Here is a 25,023-nt window from a genome sequence, read left to right as displayed (position 1 = left end):
AAATGTGTTATTATTAAGGGGAGAATAGATTGAGATGCCACTGAGCTCCATTTTTGAGAATGATGAAAAGAAGTCAAAAGGAAATCTACAAAAATTTTTAAAATAACAATAAAATATTACTTAATTACGGTTAACCTAGGTGAACTAAAAAGTAACAATTTATCATTGTTTTCTGTGATGATTAGAGCTATGGAGAGGAAGAACAGAATGGGTGGCTTATTTTCTATTTTAAAATTTTATCTATGAACTTAATACTTTGGAGCAAATTATTATTATTATTATTGTTATTATTATCATTGGCAACACCATGTGGCCTGTGGGATTTTAGTTCCCTGCCCAGGGACTGACCCACAACCTTGGCAGTGAAAATGTAAACCTAACCAGTGGACTGCCAGAAAATTCCCTGAAGCAAATTATTTTTTTTTCAAAAAATTAAATAGAAAATTGTCCTGATGAAATTGGAGATTATCAGGTTATGGTAGAAAGTTTCTGCATCATGGATCTTTTAGCAGGGAGATAGAAAAAAAGAAAAAAAAAGTGTTTTTGTTTGTTTCATTAATTTTACTGTCTCATAGATTTCACTGGGAGTATTGTTTCTGGGAATTTGTTCTCCGACTTTTTATTTTTAGTTTGGGCTTTTTTTGAGATTGCTGTAGTTTTAGGCACTGGCTTAGATTCTGAAAATCTGTCTGCTTTGAACTTGTCATTAGTATAGTTCTGGTCAAGGATCCAAAACATTTTATTTCCTTGTTTTATTCTTTGGTAGGTGCAGAGACTGTTTCCATCAGGTTATTTCATTTTCATGAGAGTAAGCATTATCCATGTTAATTTTCAGTACTTTCTGAGGTTTAGTAGGGAAGTGATCATTCTCCATTGATTCATATTATGTTGTTGTTCCGTTGCTTAGTAGAGTCCTACTCTTTGTGACCCCACAGACTGCAGCACGTCAGGCTTCCCTGTCATTTCCTAGCCCCTGAAGTTTGCTCAACCTCATGTCCATTGAGTTGATGATGTCATCCAACCATCTCGTCCTCTGTTGCCTTCTTCTCCTCCTGCCCTCAGTCTCTCCCAGCATCAGGGACTCTTTGCAACCGTATGAACTGTAGCCTGCCAGGCTCCTCTATACATGCACAAAAATATATTTATTTTTTTTGAAACACTAATCAAATTGTTTTCAAGGAGTTCTATTCTTTCCAGAAAAGCAATGACTAAGATTGAGCTCATTCATTAAAATACCATAGATTTAGTTCCTCTGTTAAATAATTTAGATAGTCATACAATAAAATACACATATGTTGTATACACATACAGAACATATACATTCATAATTGCTTTGATTATATGGCCACTTCAGTAATTCATTTATTCAATAAATCTTTATTCAGTGCTCACGATGCATAGATAACGCTTTCTCTGAAATTGTGTTTATGCCAAGAAACCTATTCAAGGATGAGATTTATTGGGTCTACTTCAAAATTTAAAAAGTGCATTTCTATATTTTAAAGGTATGAGAGAGCTATTCATTCATACTCTTAAATTTATTTCCAAAACTCGTCTGTTGAACACAGGTATACTAGTTTGTCAAGCAAACTGAAATTGCTTTAATGAAGAGCTTGCAAAGGTGTCTACCATGTAAGGGGAGCAGCAGGAGAGGATCCAGAAAGGAGACAGACTGTACTGCACTCACTGTCAAAGGCAAAGTAGCACCTGCCATCCATCTTACATTTCATGTTTCCTTAAAGGCATCTATTTGCATGCTTATTTTTTACCTTACAGTTGATGAAGCTTTAATTATGTGGTACGCTTTCCTATCAATTCCAATTTATAGTTGTTTCCAATTCATTCCCAGGTGTCAGATTGAATCATTTGCTTCTCTTTTAATGTTTAGGGCAGATAAATATTTCTTCCCAGTGAGTATGTTCTTAGTCTGGTTATCGACTTAAGCACAAAGGCACGAATGCAAGGAGGAGAAAGGCAACTGCCATTTCCAAATTGCCTGTGCAAATTTGCATTTAGAAATAAAAACCTAAATGGTAATATTGCAAAGAATACTTCTTAAGGACTGGCCAAAAGATAAGGCTACTTAAATAAGTGTATTCTGAGGCTATTATTGACACCCTCACACAACATCTAAATTTTCATTTATTAATGATTTTAAACAATTTTGATGTACTTTTTTTTTAAAATTTTGATTCAGAACTAAATATTCCAGGTCACTTGTCCTACTAAAATTTAATCAGTAGGACCTCTGCACTTGAGTATGGAAAACACTGCAGATTTGTTTACTAGAATTAGAAATAACTGACAGCTCATATAAGAGACTTGGGAGGAAAGGCAGAAGATGGGCACAGTTAGAGCTGTGACAGGGTGACCTCCTCAGGGGCAACAAATTGATGCCAGAAAACGAATGGGAGAGCAAAGAGGGCAAACACAGGTTTTGAATCGTGGCAACAAATAGCTGCCGTTTGTTGATAAAAAAAAAAAAAAAAAAAAAAGTTTCAAAGAGATATAATTTGACTCTTTCCTTTGTTTCCTGCCCTTATTTCTATTCACATTTACATTAAGAACCTCTCTACTTTTCCAGAGTTGTGAGAATAAAGCACCACACACGTGAATCAACAAAATAGTTTAACATTAGTTTAATTTTTTTATTTGCTTTGCATATAATCTTATTGTAACATCTCTACGCCGCATAATAATCTCAAACAATACTTGCTCTAAGAAAAATGATACAATTATGCACGTTTATAAACCATTCTGTTGTATAATGTTTAAAAGATGTTTTCTAATGAGCTTAACAGGAAGAAATTAAAAACAAGATAAAGCTCCTGAGAGGAAACTGCAGAGTAGTTAAGGAAATTATGCAATGCTAAATGGGCATTTAGGAAAAGCAAAGGAGAGCTCAAAGTCACACCAGAGACTGACAAGGGACTGAGGCTTTGGAACTGAAGACACTCAGCAGAGGAAAGGCAGAAACCTAAATCTGTGAACACTGGAGACATGATCACCAACTTAGCTTAAGGCATTTAAGTTAAATTAGAGCAAAACAAGATGCTGCAAAGTGTCTTAGTTTCCTGTTCATGTCATTGAAGAAAGCAATGGGACAAAGCTTTTAGAGACGCTGTCATTGATCCCCAGAGTCTAGGGAATCCATCTTGATTCATTTCTTTGAAATTGTCTCCAAGTTAATTGGCATCAATAGATACATAGAACTGCAATGTGTAGGAACATAAAAAGTATATAGAATCGGGAAGGTTAAGATAACCTTAAATGAGTCATTCATAAACATATTGCATTGTACTAGGTACTCAGTCTCTTTGCAATGTGTCTCCCCTGAAATTATAGGCTTACTAAAAACTGTTAACAGCATTTGAGCCTAAACTAATTTGTACAGCTAGCTTTATTTCTATAGATCTTTATCTATACCTACCCAGGGGTATTTTCCAAGTGTGTTCTAGAGGACACCATAACACAGAGGGACTTTGAATCCCATTTAATAAAATGCTAAATCATTTAGTCTAAGGTAACTTTCTACAGGATTCACTGGAGAGTTCCAGGTGGATTTTTGTATAATTTCCACACACTATGTTTTTCTAGAAAGTTATATATTTCAACATACTTGGAAATTGTATATTTCCTTGGTTATGTGAGTACCTGCTGTGTGCATGCTAAGACACTTCAGTCATGTTCAAACCCTGTTTGTCTATGGACTGTAGCCAGGCTTCTCTGTCCATAGGATTCTCCAGGCAAGAACACTGGAGTGGGTTGCATGCCCTCCTCCAGGGGCTCTTCCTGACCCAGGAATCTAACCTGCATTTCTTGCATCTCCTGCATTGGCAGGTGAGTTCTTTACCACTAGCACCACCTCGGAAGCCCATTTCCTCACTAAATGTTGAGCTTAGCTGAGATTATAGGTGTCTATTCTCACGTATATTTCACATGTGTATATAGTTCACGATCTACTAGATACTTAAAAACCCACTGTATATATTGTTCACCATGTATTAGGTATTTAAAACCCACCATCTTTTTGCAGGCATCTTAATTTAAAATGTTCGAATCAGATTGAATCCTTGCCTCTCTCTTCACACAAGCTCTTCTGGTAGAAAATGAGACTGTATCTTTTGCTCTCTTTCTCCCTCAAACCTTTTGTCGACCTAATTACTAAATCCTATGGCTCACCCACTTAACTGTATCTCAAATCCCTCCTCTCCTCCGATTCAGTTCAGACACTCATCAACCCTTGCTCTTCCGATCCAAGCAATGTGCTCCGTTGCTGCCAGAATAATTAGACAAAATGAAGAACTGTATGTAGCTGGTGCTTTCTTAAAAAATGCTCCCTTAGATACTACAGGTAGCATTTTATTTTTGTATCAACCCTCTTGATGATGCTGACTTTGCTGTATTTCCACTCTCATTTTGCACAGCCTCCGCTACAAATCCTGGGATGTGGCCATACCAAATCCCACGCATTTTTCCAAATGTCACCTTTGTTCATTCTGTCCTCCCTAACAGAAATGCTCTCTCTCTCAATGCCTGTCTTCTTTCCTGGAAAATACTTAAATATTTTTCTCTTTTCTGGTCTCCTTACATCTGAAGAGTTAATCATTTTATTATTTGAGTGTTAAATATATTTATAGCATAAATGTTTTGTATCATTCTCCACTTATATTTCTGTAAATAAGCTTACGTGCATATGTACCTATATGTGCATGTATATTATATTTATGCAACTTATGTATAACTTACATCTACAGACAAAAGCAAACAAAAGAGTGAGGGAGACAATGTGTGTGAGAGTATCTACAATGCAGTAAAATAAAACTGCATGTATATGTGTGTGAGAAAAAGTGTTATGACTTTATAATCTTTCAAAATGCAAATGATTTATTAATGTTTTCTGTTTATTTCTCACTATAATATTATTAGTTATTATTTTTATCATACTTCCTTCCATGTAGTAGTAAGTGTTTAATAAATCAAACAATGCTTTAATAGCATGACTTCTTTGTAATTCTTCCAAATTATAGGTACTAGGAGCATAGGGAAATCCTACAAATATATGTGGATATTTTTGTGATCACAGTAAATATCAGAGCCATTATCTAACCTATATAAATAGTAGAACAGTGCTTTTGATTATAAGAATATCCATTTTTTCTACATTAAAAAAGGGGGGAAAGAGACATTTTAAAATTCATTCCCTCCTTTCTCAGGCTAAAGCATCTTCCTTGGGACACACCTGACTATTGCTCTTCTTGAAATGTGTTTGATAATTTTAAAATATGCAGATCAGCCTGGGGTCTACATTACCTTAGAATCCCCAGTAGAGGAGAAGCTGACTCTATTTACAAAGTGAAAATCAGCACTTATTAAATCACACCTCCCTGGTACCAGGCAGGGATTACGGTAGTCTCACAACTCACTGAAAGTACATGATTAAAATCTCTGTGTGTATCATATAGACATTTCCTTGAAAGACCTTGTCTCATGCAAACTTGTTTATTTACCCACCAAGCAGTAGAAGGATCCAATAAAGCATTCACTTGTGTTTGGTCCTTAGATATTGCAAAAGCACCTCAGATATGCAGATGATACCAACCTCATGGCAAAAAGCAAAGAGAAACTAAAGAGCCTCTTGATGAAGATGAAAGTAAAATAGCTGGCTTAAAACTCAACATTCAAAATACAAAGATCATGGCATCCAGTCTCATCACTTTATAACAAATAGATGGGAAAAAATGGAAATAATGGGAGATTTCATTTTCTTGCGCTCCAAAATCACTATACATGTTGACCACAGCCATGAAAATAAGACACTTGCTCCTTGGAAAAAAATCTATCACCAACCTACACAGTGTATTAAAAAGCAGAGATATCACTTTGCCAAAAAAGATACATATAATCAAAGCTATGATTTTTCCAGTAGTCATGTAGAGATGTGAGGGTTGGATCACAAAGAAGGTTGAGCACCAAAAAAATTGATGGTTTCAACCTATGGTGCTGGAGAAGACTCTCAAGAGTCCCTTGTAGAGTAAGGAAATCAAACCAATCAATCCTAAAGGAAATCAGTCCTGAATATTCACTGGAATGCTGAAGCTGAAGCTCCAACACTTTGGCCACCTGATGCGAAGAGCCAACTCACTGGAAAAGACCCTGATACTGGGAAAGACTGAGGACAGGAGAAGAAGAGGGCAACAGAGGATAAGATGGTTGGATGGCATCATTGACTCAATGGACATGAGTTTGAGCAAACTCTGAGAGATAGGGAAGGACAAGGAAGCCTGCTGTGCTGCAGTCCACGGAGTCATGAAGATTTAGACATGACTTAGCAAATGAACAACAACAACTGACAAAGGTTTGATTTACCTGGGTTTGTATCAAAATGCATGGACATTTTATGAATTCATTATGTCCCATCTGAGGTTGTTCCCATTTACAGGCAACTAGTGAAGCATTGAATTAACTAAAGGAAAGATTCATCAGGGAAGACAAAGTGAATCTTTGATGTGGCGATTTCTTTTTGAGTATAATGGTTAGAACTACAGATTTTTGAGCCATCGAAACTGTTCTTTCTTTTCCAGCTGTAAAACTATGAGCAAGTGATTTAGGTTTCATGTTTTTTTTGAACTAATAAAAGGGGAAATAAATTTTATATTATTATAATTATACAGATATGAAGATTAAGTGAATTAATTTTACATTATCTTGTACAGTGTTTAATCCACATTATAACATTGTACCTATTACTCTTATTTTCATACTGTTGCTGTATTTTATTTAAGTGTAGGCAAACCAGACAATCCATATTTATGTTATTTAATGAGCTAAATAAACATAGCCAATAAAGGTCATTCAGTTAAAACAAACAAACATAGCTATGAAACCTCTTCCAGGCTCTGAGTGATTCTAGAATTGCATGCTATGGTATATGAATTGGCTGTATTTCTGTATAATCTTTAAATATAATTTTATGGAAAAGTGTTAGCATCAAAATACTCAGAAAACTAGTTTCATCAAGTTTATATGTACATCCAATGTCTCATCATTTAAAAAAAAAAAAAAAAACTTTCTTATAAGTGAAAATTCTTGGCTAGTTTTCAGAACCAACAACCAAATGATGAAAAACTGATTTTTGTTACAATTCTCAATGTCATAGCAAAAAAAAAAAAAAAGCAGCAATAAATTTACTCTTTTGAGGGCACTTGGGATAGATCTGTAAGCTTGCATAATAAATATATCACATTGTCACAAATTTGATATTAATTATCTATGAAGAGTTGACTCATTGGAAAAGATCCTGATGCTGGGAAGGATTGGGGGCAGGAGGAGACGAGGATGACAGAGGATGAGATGGCTGGATGGCATCAGTCAATCATACACTTTTGGAGCTTATAAATTCTCTTTCTTCATAAATTCCCAGCTCAACTACTACATAAATGTACTTGATACTGACTCCTGACTTCTACTTGTCCATCTAAGCTGTCTGCAAAGAGGTCTGTGTCTTAAATAGACCAGGGGCATAGTTCTAGGACAACTGGATTTCTCTGGATTACTAAGTAGATGCATTACTAAGTAGATGATAGAATAATCCCTTTTCTTTTCTCTGTGTTACAACGTGTGGAAAAGCAGCCATATATGAATAACAAGCTGTGGTCTTCTCAAACTATGTTCTAAAGTTTTTTTTTTTTTGCTGGATCTCAGTCAGATGTTTAGTTTCTTTTTTATTCTTGAGTGTGTGCTTGCTAAGTCACTTCATTTGTGTCTGACTCTGTGTGACCCTGTGGTCTGCAGCCTGCCATGCTCCTCTGATCATGGGATTCTCCAGGAAAGAATACTGGAGTGGGTTTTCATGCTCTCCTCCAGGGGATCTTTCCAACCCAGGGATCACACTCAGATCTCTTTCATCTCCTGCAATTGCAGGCGGGGTTTTTTGACCACTAGCACGACCTGGGAAGCCCCTCCTTCTTGACTTCTAGTGAAATACTGTCCCATCCAAGTACTAGAGCCAAATCTTCTAGACATCAGCTGGTTGACTGGAACCTTGATCATCCACATAACTGCTTTTGTAAACTCTTTTTCTCTAGGAGTGGACCTTCCTTTCTGATGTCTATTTTTTTTTGTCATTCTGTTTCTATTTTTCACTTTTTAGAATGTATTTGAGAGAGTCTTATCATACAATATCTTCTTCTGTATTAAGGCAATGAGACTAGCCTCGCCTCTGCAGATCATCTATTCCTTAATCACTGATTCTGATTCAAGAGGAAACACTATCCTAGCATTTTTCCAGAGGTGCTTTTTAAAAAGACCATTTGGGCACAAATCCCACTGTCCTGGATGTTTTTGCCAAGCCTACAATGATCAGGTTTCAGTTCTTTAATCTCTTCATAGTCCTTTTCCACAAAGCCTATTTTGTTTTCTGATGTTTAGGGAAAGAAGGAAGTACGTGGGGTAAAAGAAACTAAAATACTCAATTGAAAATACCAAGTGGATAGAATACAGGTGATGGAGTATAACGTCTGTCTATCCTAGCACAATGAAGCATAGTAAAATTCAAGGACCATTGAATGTTTGACTGCCTGAAGAGCAGAAACATTTGCTCTGAAGTCCTCATCCATGGATGTTCTTTTATTCATATGAGGTAAGTTCATTCATTTTGCTGAAGTTATAGGTACTTTAGATGTAAGGCATTTTATTTACTTTTTGGCCATCAGTGAGTAACAGCACAGCATCAGAGCAGGAAAAGCAAGATTAGAAACATTGTACATTCTTGTGGAGAAGGAATAAGGAAGGGGAGGCAAATTGTTATGTATGGAGAAGCAGGAGGCTTGAGACGTGCCTTTGATCCCTGGGTCGGGAAGATCCCCTGGAGGAGGGCATGCAACCCACTCCAGTATTCTTGCCTGGAGAATCGCATGGACAGAGGAGCCTAGAGGGCTACAGTCTATGGGGTCCCAAAGAGTCAGACACAACTAAAGCAACTTAGCAGGCATGCACATGGGGAGAAACGATATGTTACAGTTACTACTGAAAACATTTAATATAAGTGACCTAATTTGTTAATTGCAGCATTCTAGGAACTAAAAAGCCTCTTGATGAAAGTGAAAGAGGAGAGTGAAAAAGTTGGCTTAAAGCTCAACATTCAGAAAACGAAGATCATGGCATCTGGTCCCATCACTTCATGGCAAATAGATGGGGAAACAGTGGAAACAGTGTCAGACTTTATTTTTGGGGGCTCCAAAATCACTGCAGATGCTGACTGCAGCCATGAAATTAAAAGACGCTTACTCCTTAGAAGGAAAGTTATGACCAAACTAGATAGCATATTCAAAAGCAGAGACATTACTTTGCCAACAAAGGTCCATTTAGTCAAGGCTATGGTTTTTCCTGTGGTCATGTATGGATGTGGAAGCTGGACTGTGAAGAAAGCTGAGTGCCAAAGAATTGATGTTTTTGAACTGTGGTGTTGGAGAAGACTCTTGAGAGTCCCTTGGACTGCAAGGTGATCCAACCAGTCCATTCTAAAGGAGATCAGTCCTGGGTGTTGATTGGAAGGACTGATGCTAAAGCTGAAACTCCAGTGCTTTGGCCACCTCATGTGAAGAGTTGACTCATTAAAAAAGACTGAGTCTGGGAGGGATTGGGGGCAGGAGGAGACGGGGATGACAGAGGATGAGATAACTGGATGGCATCACCGACTCAATTGATGTGAGTTTGGGTGAACTCCAGGAGTTGGTGATGGACAGGGAGGCCTGGTGTGCTGCAATTCATGGGGTCGCAAAGAGTCAGACACGACTGAGCAACTGAACTGAACTGAACTGAAATACTATATATGCAGGAACTGACAATTAGAGAAGCAAAATTATCTAATTGTATGCATTTTCTATTTTCAAAATTATTCAGGCCTCCTTAGAGAGAGGCCTCTCCTATTCATGCTAAAAATAACTAGTCCTTTATTCTTCTTTCTGTTGTTCATGTACTTACCCCATGGCCAGACATCATATTGTACTTTAATGTGATCATTACTTAATTTTCTACACCTTCCACCAGTAGCTCATGTCCTTGGTTCTGTAGTCCTAAGTCTTGCTTTGAGTCTGGAGAAAGGATGCTCTCAAAAATTATCTACTGAACCACCCTTAATCTAGTATTTATTTTTAACTATTACAGTATATTCCTTTTCTATTTTATTTTCTTGTTCACCTAAGCTTTTTAAAGTGCAGGCATTATTTCTTTGATCCTCTTTCTGACTCTCTTTTATTCCTCAATTTACAACCCTACAGCTTCTTTAAATGATTTCTACTAAAACCAGTTGGGGAAGATCATCCACAATTACCCCCGTTATGTAAATTCCAATAGCTGCTACTCAAAACTCATTTTATCTGACTTTGAAGCAGTTGTCACTCTTGTTCTTTTCTATCTTTTGTTATTCTGGTTTTCTTGTATCAAGTTATAAAAATAGATACAAAATAGATAATACAGAAAAGTAAACATTAAAAGCATCACCAAAGATAATTCTCACTACCACTTTGAAGCAATTTTTTACCATTTTCTTTTTCTACTTGCACAGAATATGTCCTTTGCTAATTCTGAAAGATATGGGAATACCAGAACACCTGATCTGCCTCTTGAGAAATTTGTATGCAGGTCATGAAGCAACAGTTAGAACTGGACATGGAACAACAGACTGGTTCCAAATAGGAAAAGGAGTTCGTCAAGACTGTATATTGTCACCCTGTTTATTTAACTTATATGCAGAGTACATCATGAGAAACGCTGGACTGGAAGAAACACAAGCTGGAATCAAGATTGCCAGGAGAAATATCAATAACCTCAGATATGCAGATGACCACCCTTATGGCAGAAAGTGAAGAGGAACTCAAAAGCCTCTTGATGAAAGTGAAAGTGGAGAGTGAAAAAGTTGGCATAAAGCTCAACATTTAGAAAACAAAGATCATGGCATCCGGTCCCACCACTTCATGGGAAATAGATGGGGAAACAGTGGAAACAGTGTCAGACTTTATTTGACTACAGATGGTGACTGCAGCCATGAAATTAAAAGACGCTTACTCCTTAGAAGGAAAGTTATGACCAACCTAGATAGCATATTCAAAAGCAGAGACATTACTTTGCCAACAAAGGTCCGTCTAGTCAAGGCTATGGTTTTTCCTGTGGTCATGTATGGATGTGAGAGTTGGACTGTGAAGAAGGCTGAGCACCGAAGAATTGATGCTTTTGAACTGTGGTGTTGGAGAAGACTCTTGAGAGTCCCTTGGACTGCAAGGAGATCCAACCAGTCCATTCTGAAGGAGATCAGCCCTGGAATTTCTTTGGAAGGAATGATGCTAAAGCTGAAACTCCAGTACTTTGGCCACCTCATGCGAAGAGTTGACTCATTGGAAAAGACTCTGATGCTGGGAGGGATTGGGGGCAGGAGGAGAAGGGGACGACAGAGGATGAGATGGCTGGATGGCATCACTGACTCGATGGACGTGAGTCTGAGTGAACTGCGGGAGTTGGTGATGGACAGGGAGGCCTGGCATGCTGCGATTCATGGGGTCGCAAAGAGTCAGACCCGACTGAGCGACTGATCTGATCTGATCTGAATACTCTACATTGGTAATTTTGCTAATTTCCAACTTCATAAACTCTCCTTCTTTCCCTGCCTTTATGGCTTGTAGTAGTTCGAAGGAAGGGCTTATATCAAAAGATAAATTCTCTCAAAAATATCTTCCATTGTAAAGGATGCACTCAGTTCTCCTCCCCTCTGTTTGGAAAAGTGCTACTCCTCTGTCCCAAGTTCCCTTATCACATGTATCATTTCATATTGAAATATTCTCTCCCCTGCTAGACAGTAAGCCATTTGTAATCAGGATCCAAGATATTAGAGAACAGTTAACATCCAAAAACACCTGCCTTGGCCAGGTACAATAATAACTGCTTGCATGAGCTGCCTCACAATGGGAGATCCTAATAAGAAATCAGAGTGCTGCTGTGGAAAACTGAGAGAATTTAGGAGGGGCCAAAAGGATGGAGAGACGCCAGCTCCTAATATGTCCTGTCAACCCCCCAGAAACCCTGAAGCTAAAACTCATCTTTTCTGAGATGCATGCACCACCAGGGACAAGCAAGAAGACTGGCCAGAGACAACTTGGAAAGCTAACCCCATTATCGTAAAACCTGAGACTGTGCCATATGGCAGAGCGGTTCTGGTTCTCCTGGGTTCCTTTTCCCCTGCTGTTCTCCACCTGGGGCTCCTTCCCAATAGACTTTTGCTTTGTCAGTATGTTTGTCTCCTCAGACAATTCATTTCCAAGTGTTAGTCAAGAGTCTACTCTCAGGCCCTGAAAACAGTCCTCTTTCTGGTAACAAAAACTTATTAACCCTCATATGCTTAATTGAAAGCACCATGCCTATCACCGGAAGGAAAGCAATATATATTTTTTTCACTAATTGTTTTTAAAATCAAAGTCACTTGAAACAACCTAGGATTCTGAAATAATTTCAACAGATATATTGTTTTGGTAGTGAAAATGCAATTTACTATCTGGAGGAAAACCCTAAAATCCTTTTGGAACTGTTTTCAGGTGCACCTCAACCTTCTAATCCATTGCTTCTCTTTTAGAACCATGCTAAGGTGACATGTCTTACCAATGTTCACATGCTTATACCTCTAAAGCACAAGACCATAATGGTAACTTAGGTCACACATGTAGCTGTGTGTGTGTGTGTGTGTGTTTTAATTTCAATAATAATTTACTGTTGCCAATGTTTCTGTGAGTGCAGGGCTCGCTGATCTATTCCCCCAGCAACCTTGTTGTTTGGTATGATCCAACCACAATGGTCTTCATTTCTTGACCATCAAATTTCATTCAACATCATTCAACTTCCTATTCAGAGTTGCCCATCTGCTGTTTCCTTTGCTTGAAGGACTTTCCCACCTGTGTGTGTGTGTGTGCTCACTCAGTCATGTCTGATTCTTTGTGACCCCATAGGCTGTAGCTCATCAGGCCTCTCTGTCCATGGGATTTCCTAGGCCAGAATACTGGAGCAGGTTGCTATTTCTTACTTCAGGCAATCCTCCTTACCCAGAGATTGAACCTGTCTCTTGCATCTCCTGCATTGACAGGCAAATCCTTTACCACTGTGAACTATTACATTTTGCAGTGTTTGGATGAAATATCACCTCATGAGCAAGATCTTCCCTTATCGTCCCCCTTAGAACACTCATGTTTCTCTTTTTACCTAGAACTAAGCGAATACCTTGTCTGTATAATTTTTTTTTTTTTATGTATCATCTGCCTCTCCCATTTTAATGAACGATCATAGGGACAAAAAGCATATATACATATATATATTTACAATAGTGTTTGGAAAAAGAGCTTCTCAATAAATATTTTTAAATGAAAGAATTTCTGGTTTCACTTGAAGAGATCCTCAAATAATATCAAAGTTTCTCAACCTCACTACTGATGACATTTTGGGTCAGATAATTTTTTGTCAAGTGACCTGTGGGGATGGTTAGCAGCATTTCTAGCTTACATCCAACGGATACCAGTAGTAGTGACCAGTTGAGACAAACAAACATGTCTTAAGATATTGTTAAATATATTTTAGGGGACAAAACTGTCTGATTGAGAACAATTTTTACAGATCTACACAATAAATAAGATAAGCAATGAAGGACATGTGTGCTTTCGTCTGTTTCTGTTCCTTCCAAATGACTGTTTATCTCCTACAGATGTACCATAGTAGAAAATGTTGAACTTGGATTAACTTGCATGGAAGTTTAAGTTTTAACCCTACTTTTATAATATTAAACAATAATAAAAATAGAGCAGAACTTGCACACATTAATATAATTGAGCACATAAATACATTATTAGCCAGCCACTGAGTCAAGTACTTCATATACTTAAAATTATTTGGTCTTACCACTCCACGGGTTATGCACTACCATCCAGTTTTACTGAATGGCTCTGGAATGGCACCTTCTATTAACACGTCATTCAAATGGACCAACGTGAGAAAGCTTGCAAATGAAGAAGACAAAATTGGGCTCATGAGAATGACTCCATAGTCTGTCCTAAACTGTCTCATATGGCAGACACCAGTTAAGTCACTAACCCTCATGCAGTTACTGATTGCAAATGTCTGGCTTGAGTTTGATATAGCTGGAAAATACTTGATGAAAGAGGATATTTCAAAGATTTATGTGACAAAAGAATGTAAAACATCTGCATAAGTTTTATATTAATGATATGTTTATAGGATAATATTGGGTTAAAATATATGATTAAAATTAATATGTTCTGCTTATTTTAATTTTTTAAGTATGGCTGATAGAAAATTTAAAATTACATTTGTGGCATACATTCTTGGTTTACATTCTATTTTTATTAGGCAGTACTAGTTTGTTCTCTTTATTATTTCCACTCTGAACCTCCTTTACTTCTTCTACATACTGGATATGATAATAATAGCAATGTGTGTATACAAGTAACTTGTGAGTGTCAGTGATATGCTACATATAAGGGTCTTCATAACCTGTGGAACTCTCACCAAACATTGGCTATTTAATGAAATGAGATGAGAAATTAAAAACTAGTTTTCCGCATGTTAGGTAACTTAGACTATCAAGTAACATTCTAATTGCCATGACTGAGTGTTCCCAATAGTAAGATATGGTTGCAAATATTCATAGGAGAAAAGATAATTGAGAAAATAAAAATCCATAAATTATATTTCCATTTATAATTTAAAAATAATGAGACAGGATACAGGATGCTCTAAAACTTCTTCTAACATAGTATGGTGTACATCTGGAGTTGGGCATGGATTTCAAACCACCTCTGCCATTACTTGCAGTTCATCCTTAATGTCTATAGCATTCATTTTCTCATTTGTAGAATGGAGATACTAACCTCAATGGGTTATGACAAAATAAAGTAGTAACTTGATGCATGAAATGGTGAAATGAAAACGCTATTCAGAAAACATGCTATGCTCTTTCTTTTCATTACTATTATTTTATTATTATTACTATTACTATTATATCCTGGTTTGTGTAATATGCCTACCAGATACCAACCACAAAATCTGACTTAACAAAAGAAAACAACATAACCAGTGAATGAATAAATAAAGGTATTGTAGTAGAAGAAAAATGATACAGTGAATTTTACTGGATATTTTCATCTGTTCAAATGTCTATTTTTTCCATTTAATTAGAATCTATTAACTTGTTTATAAAACACATAAATTTTAAATAGGCTGTGTATTTTGGACACATGTGCATATATGTTCTTGAGAATTGAAACTCTAATAATCCTGGAACTTCCCTGCTGGTCCAGTGGTTAAGAATCCACCTTCCAGTGCAGGTGACATGGGTTCAATCCTTGGTCAGGGGACTAAAATCCTGCATGACACAGGGAAACAAGCCCATGGGCCACAACTAGAGAGAAGCCTGCATGCCAAAACGAAATAGCCTACGTGCTACAGCTAAGACTCAATGCAGCCAAATAAATAATTAACATTAAGAATAAAATGTAAAAAAAAATAAAATGTAATAATCCTTTTAATGGTTGTCTTCTACTCAAAATACTTTTCTCACAAATACTTTTGCTCATTGTGGACTGTGCAGCTAGTTACAGTTTGTTTTTCCGGATTTGTATTCTATTCTCTTGGTAAGAGGCTCATGCTAAAAGGTAGTCAGAAATGTAAAAAGTGAAAGTCAAGTTTTAGTGTACAGGCATGTCTTTACAGCTGTTTTGAAAGAACTATAAAGATTTATTCTTGATTTTCGTTTCCCTGCCAATACTAAAATTACCCTGAAGTTGAGGCCTGATAATTGGAGAACAGGATAAGCAGACCCTCTTCTCTCTGTGTTTTGGGTCAAATACCACAATAGCAATGGCTGAAGGACATGTAAATTAAATATCTAACAAAATATCATCAAAAATACATGAGTATATGATTAGTCCACTCTAGATTATTCTATATGAATTTTATAATCTTTCAACACACACGATTTTAAACAATTTGATTAAAATCATGCACTATTAATAATCAAAGTTAGATAAAACTGGTACAAGAAGAAAGGTGAAATGCTTCTAAAGAGTCAAAACAACACAGTAATTCTTAGCCTATAATTCTTTCTGTGTAATGGTCTTTAGTATAAACATATAAATATCACGTAAAGCTATTGCTTTTTACATTTTAATATCTAAACACAAAGTTACATAAGGCAAAAAAAAAAAAGCTAAAATTGGGAGATCAATTTAGAAGTTTATATGCAGCAAATGTTAAAAATTAAAAACACAAATCATCCCAAAGCCTCTGTTTTATACCACATTTCCTAACAATGTGAGAATCCACCTTGAAACAAAGGGTCTTTTAGATTAACAGGAAATTGACCAAGTCTTGGCAATGTCCTCTAAGACCCAATATCATCTGCTCTAGCTGCATGTTTTCTAAAAAATTTGTATAAAAGAGAATAAACAAATGTAATTATATGGTCAGATGCTAATGGTTCTTAACCTATTCCTGACCTGTTTCGAGAATTTGAAGGATTCATTTTAAACCACAAAATAAATCTATAAATAGATCAGAAATACAAACTGTTTTAGTAAGATTGCTATTCCAAACACCTGCAAGCCTAGCATAGTGATAGTAAATGGAAGTCTGTAGTTTGTAAGTTTCTACCTATGTAGTTCTTTTTGGCTAGGTCTTTTTTTTTTTTTTTTGGCTAAGTCTTTATAATATGAAAAATTAGATATTTTACTGAAAAATTTTATCCTCAAATTAGAATCTTCCTTATTAATTTCTAAGTAGAAATAAACACATTCATTGTAAAAGTATAACTTAGTTTTTTTTTTTTTTTTTTTAACAGAACATTTCCTTTGCTAACTGATAGAAATAGTTCTTAGATGATAACCATGGACATAGAACATATAGGTACATATAAATATATATGGAGAGAGTTTGTGATCATAGAGCCCTCTGTGTCTGAAAGAACTATGTTTGAAATGTTTAATTTTTATCGTTTAAAAACAATGAATTCATCAGAATATACATCTTTTTTCTTCATCCTTGTAGCACATTTCAATCTGTTTTAAAGGAAATGAATGACAGTTGCTTTTTTTTTTTTTTTTTTCACTCTAAAGCTTTTGCCCTGCAGAAAGGCCGTTAAAGAAAGCTTACTCTGGGGGAAGCGCGGGGGATTGTCATTGACGTCCGTCAGCGTGATGTTGACCGTGGTGGTACCTGATAAGCCTCCCATCTGGCCGCCCATGTCTTTGGCCTGGATTACCACCTGATATTGCTCCCTATTTTCTCTGTTCATGTTTGGTAAAGCAGTCCTTATGATACCTTGAAACAAAAAAAAAGAAAACTTCTATTACGGTCATTAAAATCTCAATTGTTATTTGATTAAGCTCACAAATTGCAAATCCAAAGTAGTGATTTTTGAAAGACAAAAATGTTTTCTCCATTGCTTTTTATTGTCTACAGATTATAAAAATGATTCTTAGTAAAAATTTTCCAATTTGTGACATTCTTCTATTTTCTAAAGAATCTCATATATGCTACCTAGTGCCCTAAACCCAGATGGAAAAATATAAAAGCAGGTATATTCCCATTAGTTTGTGCAATCATTCAACTTCGAGTTCTTATACCTTTAATTGTGGCATCATCACTCTTCTGTGAGTATAATGTTCAGGTGTTGTTCCTTTTTTTTTTTTTAACTTATAAAGATCATAGAGATTATTAAATAAATAAACACTGATTCATGATTCCTGACCTGTTTCAGGCTCCACAGAGAAATATGGCTGCCCTTGAAGTATGCTGTAAATGACTCTGGCGCTGTTTCCATAGGAAGGGTCATCGGCATCTGTAGCTGTGACTTGCACCACAGAAGTACCTGAAGTATCCAAATTCAGCTTAGTTCTGCACAGTACCAGAAGGAGGAGCAAAAGCACTGGTTTTCATGGACGACTTGAATGATTTTTGGCTTTAATAATGACCTCTTAAAGAAACATTTGTATATAATTTAGATGAAAAAATATAGAGAGAGTTATTAGAGGTAAACTTTGAATTCAACAAGGTATTTTATTTAGCCAACAGGTGCATTTCATTCATGTAACAGATAATGCTGACAGTGTATCGGATTATAGTAAAGGCAGACACTTTAGAAATGCTCCGGTTTGATATTTAAATTCACTTTCACATAATAGATTTGTTTCGTGTAAAGGGCATATCTAATCACAAAGGAATAAGTATGCTTTTCTTTCCCTCTCTCCACTAATTAACTATAAAAATAATTAACATCTGCTCCAGAATACAGTTTTATGAATAGATTAAATTCTAAATTTAGAAACAGTCCAAGATGATCCCAAGTCCCATGAACTATTAAAAGCTATTTAATAAAGTTCAAAATATATAAAAGGGCTTTATATTAAGGTGATTGCCAAAAGTCCTTGGGATTTAGTGAAGTAAATATTGAATAATAATCCCTGAACAATGCTTTTGAGAAAAGCAGTATGACATTTTCTATTATACTTGTTACAAGGAAAATATATCAGAATTACTTCATCAGTTAACTTCTCTTACATTTGAGAAATGAATATATTTTACTAAATCTGAATACGTATCTCTATAAATGTTATCATTGTTTCCTGATATTTACTTTTCTGTGGTTCTTTATTTAACAAAAACATGAAATCAGTCTTAATTTTCTTTGCCTACCAACAACTTCTATTTATTTATTGAAAAGCAAATTCTATTTTCTTGAATGTTATACTTCCAGTTTTTCCACACATTCTGTTTCACAGCTTTTGCAACTGAATTTTGTAATTCTGTATCCATTTGTCATTAGCTGTTAATTTTTAACTGGTTTATTTGAATAAGATATTTATATCAGGAAAGTTTTATATATAATGGCTATAGTGAAATATTTTTAAAAATTTAATATGAAGTATAGTAGAAAATCTAATTAATTTCATTGTTCATGTCATTTAGGTAATACAAACTCTTTAGACAAATTACAATGAGAGTACACCTATAAAGACTCCAGATTACATTTATGGTGTTCTAAGTGTACTTATAACATATTTGGAGTCAGAATTTTACACAACTATTCTCCAAATACATGTGACAAACATTTGTGTCTTCATAGTTTTCTACTGAAGTTCAATGGCATTTTCTTGGATTTTTGAGGGAAGTGTCTATTTATTATATTGTAGAAATTTACAAACCCATAGGAGGTGAAAAATGCATTAATCTTTTTTCTGACTCATTTTTTATTCATAAAATTAAGTATGTATATGTACTCTTAGGAAATCAAACATGACTTCAGTTAATTGACCACAATAGTCTAAGAATTTCTTGATAAATATTTTTCATATATTTTGAATACCGCCATAAACATTGTAAATGAACTCACCTACAACTGACATTTCAGGAACACTCGCTGTATAAATTTCCTCTGGGAACGTTGGCTCATTGTCATTGATATCATGGATTTTGATCACAAACTCAGACTCTGGTTCTACCGGCCTCAAAGTTCTTCTGTTAATAGCTTGTGCACGTAGAGTATAAAAGGCCTTTTCTTCCCTATCAATTCTTCTTGTGGCATGAATGTCACCTGTTTTTTCATCAATAATAAAAAGAGTACCAGCTCCATCTCCAGATAAAATATATTTGAGGGATCCATCTCCTTTATCTTGGTCTGAATGAAGCTAGGGGAAATAAAAATGAGCATGTCCATGATAATGTCTAAAGGTACACAATGCAGAAAGAATTCAAAGAAGGTCTCTCAAGCCCCATCTTTGAATAATGGGGTCAGTTATCTTAGTTCTTGAAATGAGAGCTGAATAAGTATGATCACACTCATCTATATACTTTAAACAATAGGACTAGCCATTTCCATATCAGTGTGATTTTTATTCCAAATGGAAGAAAGTAATAAAATAAACCAAACACAGCTCCTTTCTTTGCTTAGCTTGGTATATAACCATTTCTGTAAGCAAATAACTCCTGACAAAGACATAAGTCATCAGTCTTGATATGCTGATGTAAACACTGCTGCTCTCATCTCTTGCTGTGAATGGAAAATCCTTTTACTCTCATATTACACACAGCATTTATCTCCTGTAAACTTATTATTAATTACTGTATTTCTGTTGGGGAATTCACAATATCTTAAGGACTGTAGGACAGGCAAAGTTGCATGACACAGCTCCTACATTAGGAAACTTACCCGTCATTCTTTGATTCATACAAAAAACAGCAGCTGCCCCAAGAAATATTTGTAGAGTTCAGAGCAAGAGTATGAATAGATGTCTATATAACACCAGTCTATAAATTTGAAAGATATAAATCAAGCTAATAAACAATTAAATAATATATGCTCTATCTAGCTTCCTACCCTGTCAAATCTATCTTCTTAACAAATGTAAACAAGTTTTATGCAGAAACAACGCAATACAGAGCAACAACACTGATCTTCCAGAATCTAGTCATCACATCAAATAGCTTTACATGCATTCATATGGATTCAGCCCGGTGCACATCCCATTCCAGTCCTAATATTGTCCAGGAGCCCATGTATCATTTGGCATTCGCCCTGGAGAAGGCAATGGCACCCCACTCCAGTACTCTTGCCTGGAAAATCCCATGGCGGAGGAGCCTGATAGGCTGCAGTCCATGGGGTCGCAAAGAGTCGGACACGACTGAGCGACTTCACTTTCACTTTTCACTTTCATGCATTGGAGAAGGAAATGGCAACCCACTCCAGTGTTTTTGCCTGGAGAATCCCAGAGACTGTGGAGCCTGGTGGGCTGCCATCTATGGGGTCACACAGAGTCTGACACAACTGAAGTGACAGCAGCAGCAGCAGCAATTGCCCTGCAGTATCCATGGAGTATTGATTCCAGGATCCCAGTGGATGCCAAACTCTGAAGATTCTTGAATCCTGACATAAAATGGCACAGTGAAGTCCTGTGTGTATTAGTCACTCAGTCATGTCCATTTCTTTGCGACCCCATGGACTGTAGCCCATCATGCTTCCCTGTCTATGGAGTTCTCCAGGCAAGAATACTGCAGTGGGTTGCCATGCCCTCCTCCAGGGGATCTTCCTGACCCAGGGATTAAACCTGGGTCACATTCACTGAAGGCAGATTCTTTACCAACTGAGCCACCAGGGAAGCCCTCAGCCATCAGTATCTATAGGTTGAGCATCTGTGGATTCTACCACCCACGGATTGTGCACCATTTTTACCACCTGCGATTGGTTGAATCTCCCTGGTGGTTCAGATGGTAAATAATCTGCCTGGAATGCAAGAGACCTGGGTTTCACCCCTGGATTGGGAAGGTCCCCGGGAGAAGGGAATGGCTACCCACTCCAGCAGTCTTGCCTGGAGAATTCTGTGGACAGAGAAATCTGGTAGGATACAGTCCATGAGGTCATAAAAAGTCAGAAACGATTGACACTTTCACTTTTCACAGACACTGAGCTCACAGTTGTGGAGGGGTGACTGTATAGTTTTTAACAAATTCACACTAGACCGGCCTCAGGATTAAAGCTTCATATAATAATGGGTAAATCTGGCCTTTGGTAGCCTGACCTGGAGAAGGGACTCTTCAGGATCTAGAAGCAATTTAAGGATGTCTGGGGAGGGAATAATGAGTCCCAAGTACTTTGAGCATGGTCTGGAAATGGATGTGCCAGTTTCAGATACGAAAACTCCCTTTCTTGTCACAGAATTCTTCCCCTGAAGGTAGAGACTTAGCCATAAGATAAATAGAGCATGGCTCTGTAAAACACAAGGATTATAAGTTTTTGTCTAACTGTATCACCCAACCAATAAACATGTTTTTAATGCTATGATCATGGTTTGATTATTTACAGTAAGAGATTATCATTTAAATTTTTTATTTTGCTTTTTGTCTGGTAAGAAATAGAAAAAAATGTGCAGATTTTTAAAGTTTTGGTGAAGCATGTAGTATTACTTAGACATCATCATGTCCATGTTGTCTTTTTTAAAATTGAAGTGTAGTTTTGGACTTCCCTGATAGCCTAGTTGGTAAAGAATCTGCCTGCAATGCAGGAAACCCCAGTTCAATTCCTGGCTTGGGAAGATCTGTTGAAGGAGGGATAGGCTACCCACTCCAGTATTCTTGGGCTTCCCTTGTGGCCCAGCTGGTAAAGAATCCGTCTGCAATGTGGGAGACGCAGGTTCGATCCCTGAGTTGAAAAAATCGCCTTGAGAAGAGACAGGCTACCCACTCCAGTATTCTGGCCTGGAGAATTCCATGGACTGTATAGTCCAAGGGGTGGCAAAGAGTCAGACACACTGAGTGACTTTCCCCTTCACTTTCATAGTGGATTTACAATATAGTTTTCACTTTCATAGTTGATTTACAATATGGTTAGTTTCAGATATACAGCAAATTAATTTGGTTATACATTATTTTTTATTGTTTTCTACTACAGGTTATTACGATATTGAATATAGTTTCCTGTATTAGACAGTAAGTCATTGTTGTTTATTTTATATATAGTAGTATGTATCTATTAATCCCATATATGTAATTTATTCCTCTCCCTCCTTCCTCTTTGGTTACAATAAGTTTTTTTTTCCTATGTCTGTGAGTCTGTTTCTGCTTTGTAAATAAGTTTATTGGTTACACGTTTTTTTTTTTTTTTATACTTATATAAAATGTAGTCATTAAAAAGAATAGGCATACTTACCTGTAGCTTAGAGAAATAAAAATTAGAGACAATGTCCTTCAATTATGCAAAATATTATAGAATTAGATATTTACCTAAATAGGTTTGATTTTTTTTCCTCTTTACTTAAACCAGCAAAAATTTTTATCTAATTACCTGTAGAAATATTATACTGATTATATTCTCTCTAAAGTAGAATATTTTCCCTTATTTGAAAGTTCATTTGCTTTATAGGCGCTTATGTCAAAGAACTTGCCTGTGAAAGTATTTTGAAGTGGACATCAAAATTGTTTAAATTAAACAAATATTTAATTCCTCCCCCCCACTATATTGCATTACTGGTTACTCTTTGGTTTATAAAAGCAGTTTATTTTTCAATTATTTGTAGTAATCATCACTTAGCCGTTAAATTTGGATCAAACTTAATTTTCCTGATTTCTGGGTAAAAACCTCATTATTACAGATATAACATAAAAAAAGAAAATTTCAAATGGATAGGTACTTTGGAGAAGAAGTTCTAGAAGTCAGGTAACAAATACTTTTTTACTGCATTTTTATCTATTCATAAACAACAAAGTAAGCTTGAGAAATAAGAAATATCTGTGTTTAACAAAACATCTCTCAGAAGTAACATATAACTGTGTTGTCCAGGGAAAAAAAGTCATGAGATTGAAACATTTTAGTAATTGAAAATGCACATAGTTGCTGGGAAACTTTCCAATCATATGAATGTGCAATACAGCTTCAATTTTCCAAATGACAGATATAAGAATTGCATATTTCTTGTTCTGTCTGGGAAACAAATAGTTCAAGATGAGATTATTGATATTATCAATCATTTCATCAGAAAACTTTATGATGTCTTTTAGACATTTACAGTGTTTACTGTCTATTCATTCAACAATTTTAATTGAGAAATATTTAGCTACTCTCATAAGAATCAAGTCTTTCTAAAAGGAAATCAACAGTTTCATCCTAGTACTATGGGGGATTCAAACACAGTAATAGAAATTCACAGAGAATCCAAACTAGCTTATGGAAAAGAGTGGAGTTCCTTAAATATATATCACACAAGTCTCATGGTAAAGGAGTAGAGGTTTAAACCTGGGGATTTTTTTTTCTGCACTTTACAAATTTTATATCTCATAAAGAACATTGGATGAATATAGAACACAGATTCAGAGTGGAGATGGAAATAAGGCAAGATGGGAATCATTAAGACCAGTTCTGCTCTTCTAATCAGTTAGACATACAAAAAAGAAGTTGCTGGTATGGTGAGATTTTAATTTTTAGAAAGCTCAGTTTTGGAATATGAATCACAGCAGGATTCTTACCTTCACTTATACTACAGAGAGTGAAAATTAAATCTTGTAATTGGACCACATACTGGGGGAGTTTCCGTTGGATTAGAAAATTGAACATGATAGCTGGGAATCAAAGAGATGTCAGTTGGAAGCTGGACTGCTGGTTTCATAATTCAGAAATGAAAAGACTTCTTCACTCTCAAATGTAAGAGAAACAAATTAGATCTATGGATTTATAAGTGTTGGTTTTAAGAAACTAGACATAATATATTTCTCTTGAACTCTAAGAACTTGCATATAAGTAAAGAAAAAAACGTTCTTTTCTCACAGAAGGAAACAATGGAACACTAACACTAGACTAAAGGGACAAAATGACCATATTTGGGGGCTTTGCGTTAGTCTATGTTTATTGAAATATTATTTAAATAGACATATGTGAGAATTGGACAAGTAAAGAGATAAAACAGATACATGATATAAGGCAGAAAGATGCATTTCTACATGTCCTGAGACTTGGCAAGTTGCTTTTTACTCTAGATAAACCTAACAGGAGATGAGAGTTAACTAGTAAAGGGTATGACGATGATGCTGATTTTCTAAAAGTTATAGAAAAGGACCAACGGACAAAGTTCTTTAATTATAGTCCTCTCCCTAAACTATTTTTTAGGCTTCTATTTTTTAAGCTTCTATTTATTACCGTAATTATTTCTTTTTTGCATTCCCTTCTCTTCTCTTCTTACCCTGCTATTGTTTGTCTCCCTCATTTCTTGTGTTTGTGATAGAAATTTATTTTACATTCCAATTCACTTATTTTAATAAGCAAAGATCAGGAAAGATTTAATCTTTTATAATTGTAGTTTTCTCATTACTCTTACATTTTTTGGTTTAGATATTAGTTATCAGTACTTGGATTTATTAAACATTTAATTGAACTAAATCAGTTGTTTGTGTTATTGAGAAGAAAGATTATGGAAAAAGTGCCAAAGAACTTAT

The 25,023-nt window shown here is 35.8% G+C and overlaps 1 protein-coding gene across 1 annotated transcript in view; it reads right to left on the bottom strand.

Annotated features, from left to right (window-relative positions):
* Positions 1-25,023, bottom strand: part of CDH10 (cadherin 10) — a 186,456-nt gene that overhangs the window by 33,493 nt on the left and 127,940 nt on the right. The window contains exons 3-5 of the mRNA XM_005893740.2: positions 19,439-19,733; positions 17,798-17,917; positions 17,200-17,367 (exon numbers count right to left, since the gene is read on the bottom strand). Of these exons, the coding sequence (XP_005893802.1) occupies positions 17,200-17,367; positions 17,798-17,917; positions 19,439-19,733 (583 nt within the window). The remainder of the gene's footprint in view (positions 1-17,199; positions 17,368-17,797; positions 17,918-19,438; positions 19,734-25,023) is intronic.

The sequence above is a fragment of the Bos mutus genome, chromosome 20, assembly GCF_027580195.1.
Source record: "Bos mutus isolate GX-2022 chromosome 20, NWIPB_WYAK_1.1, whole genome shotgun sequence".
Lineage (NCBI taxonomy): Eukaryota > Metazoa > Chordata > Mammalia > Artiodactyla > Bovidae > Bos > Bos mutus.
This window is presented reverse-complemented; position numbering and strand designations above follow the sequence as displayed.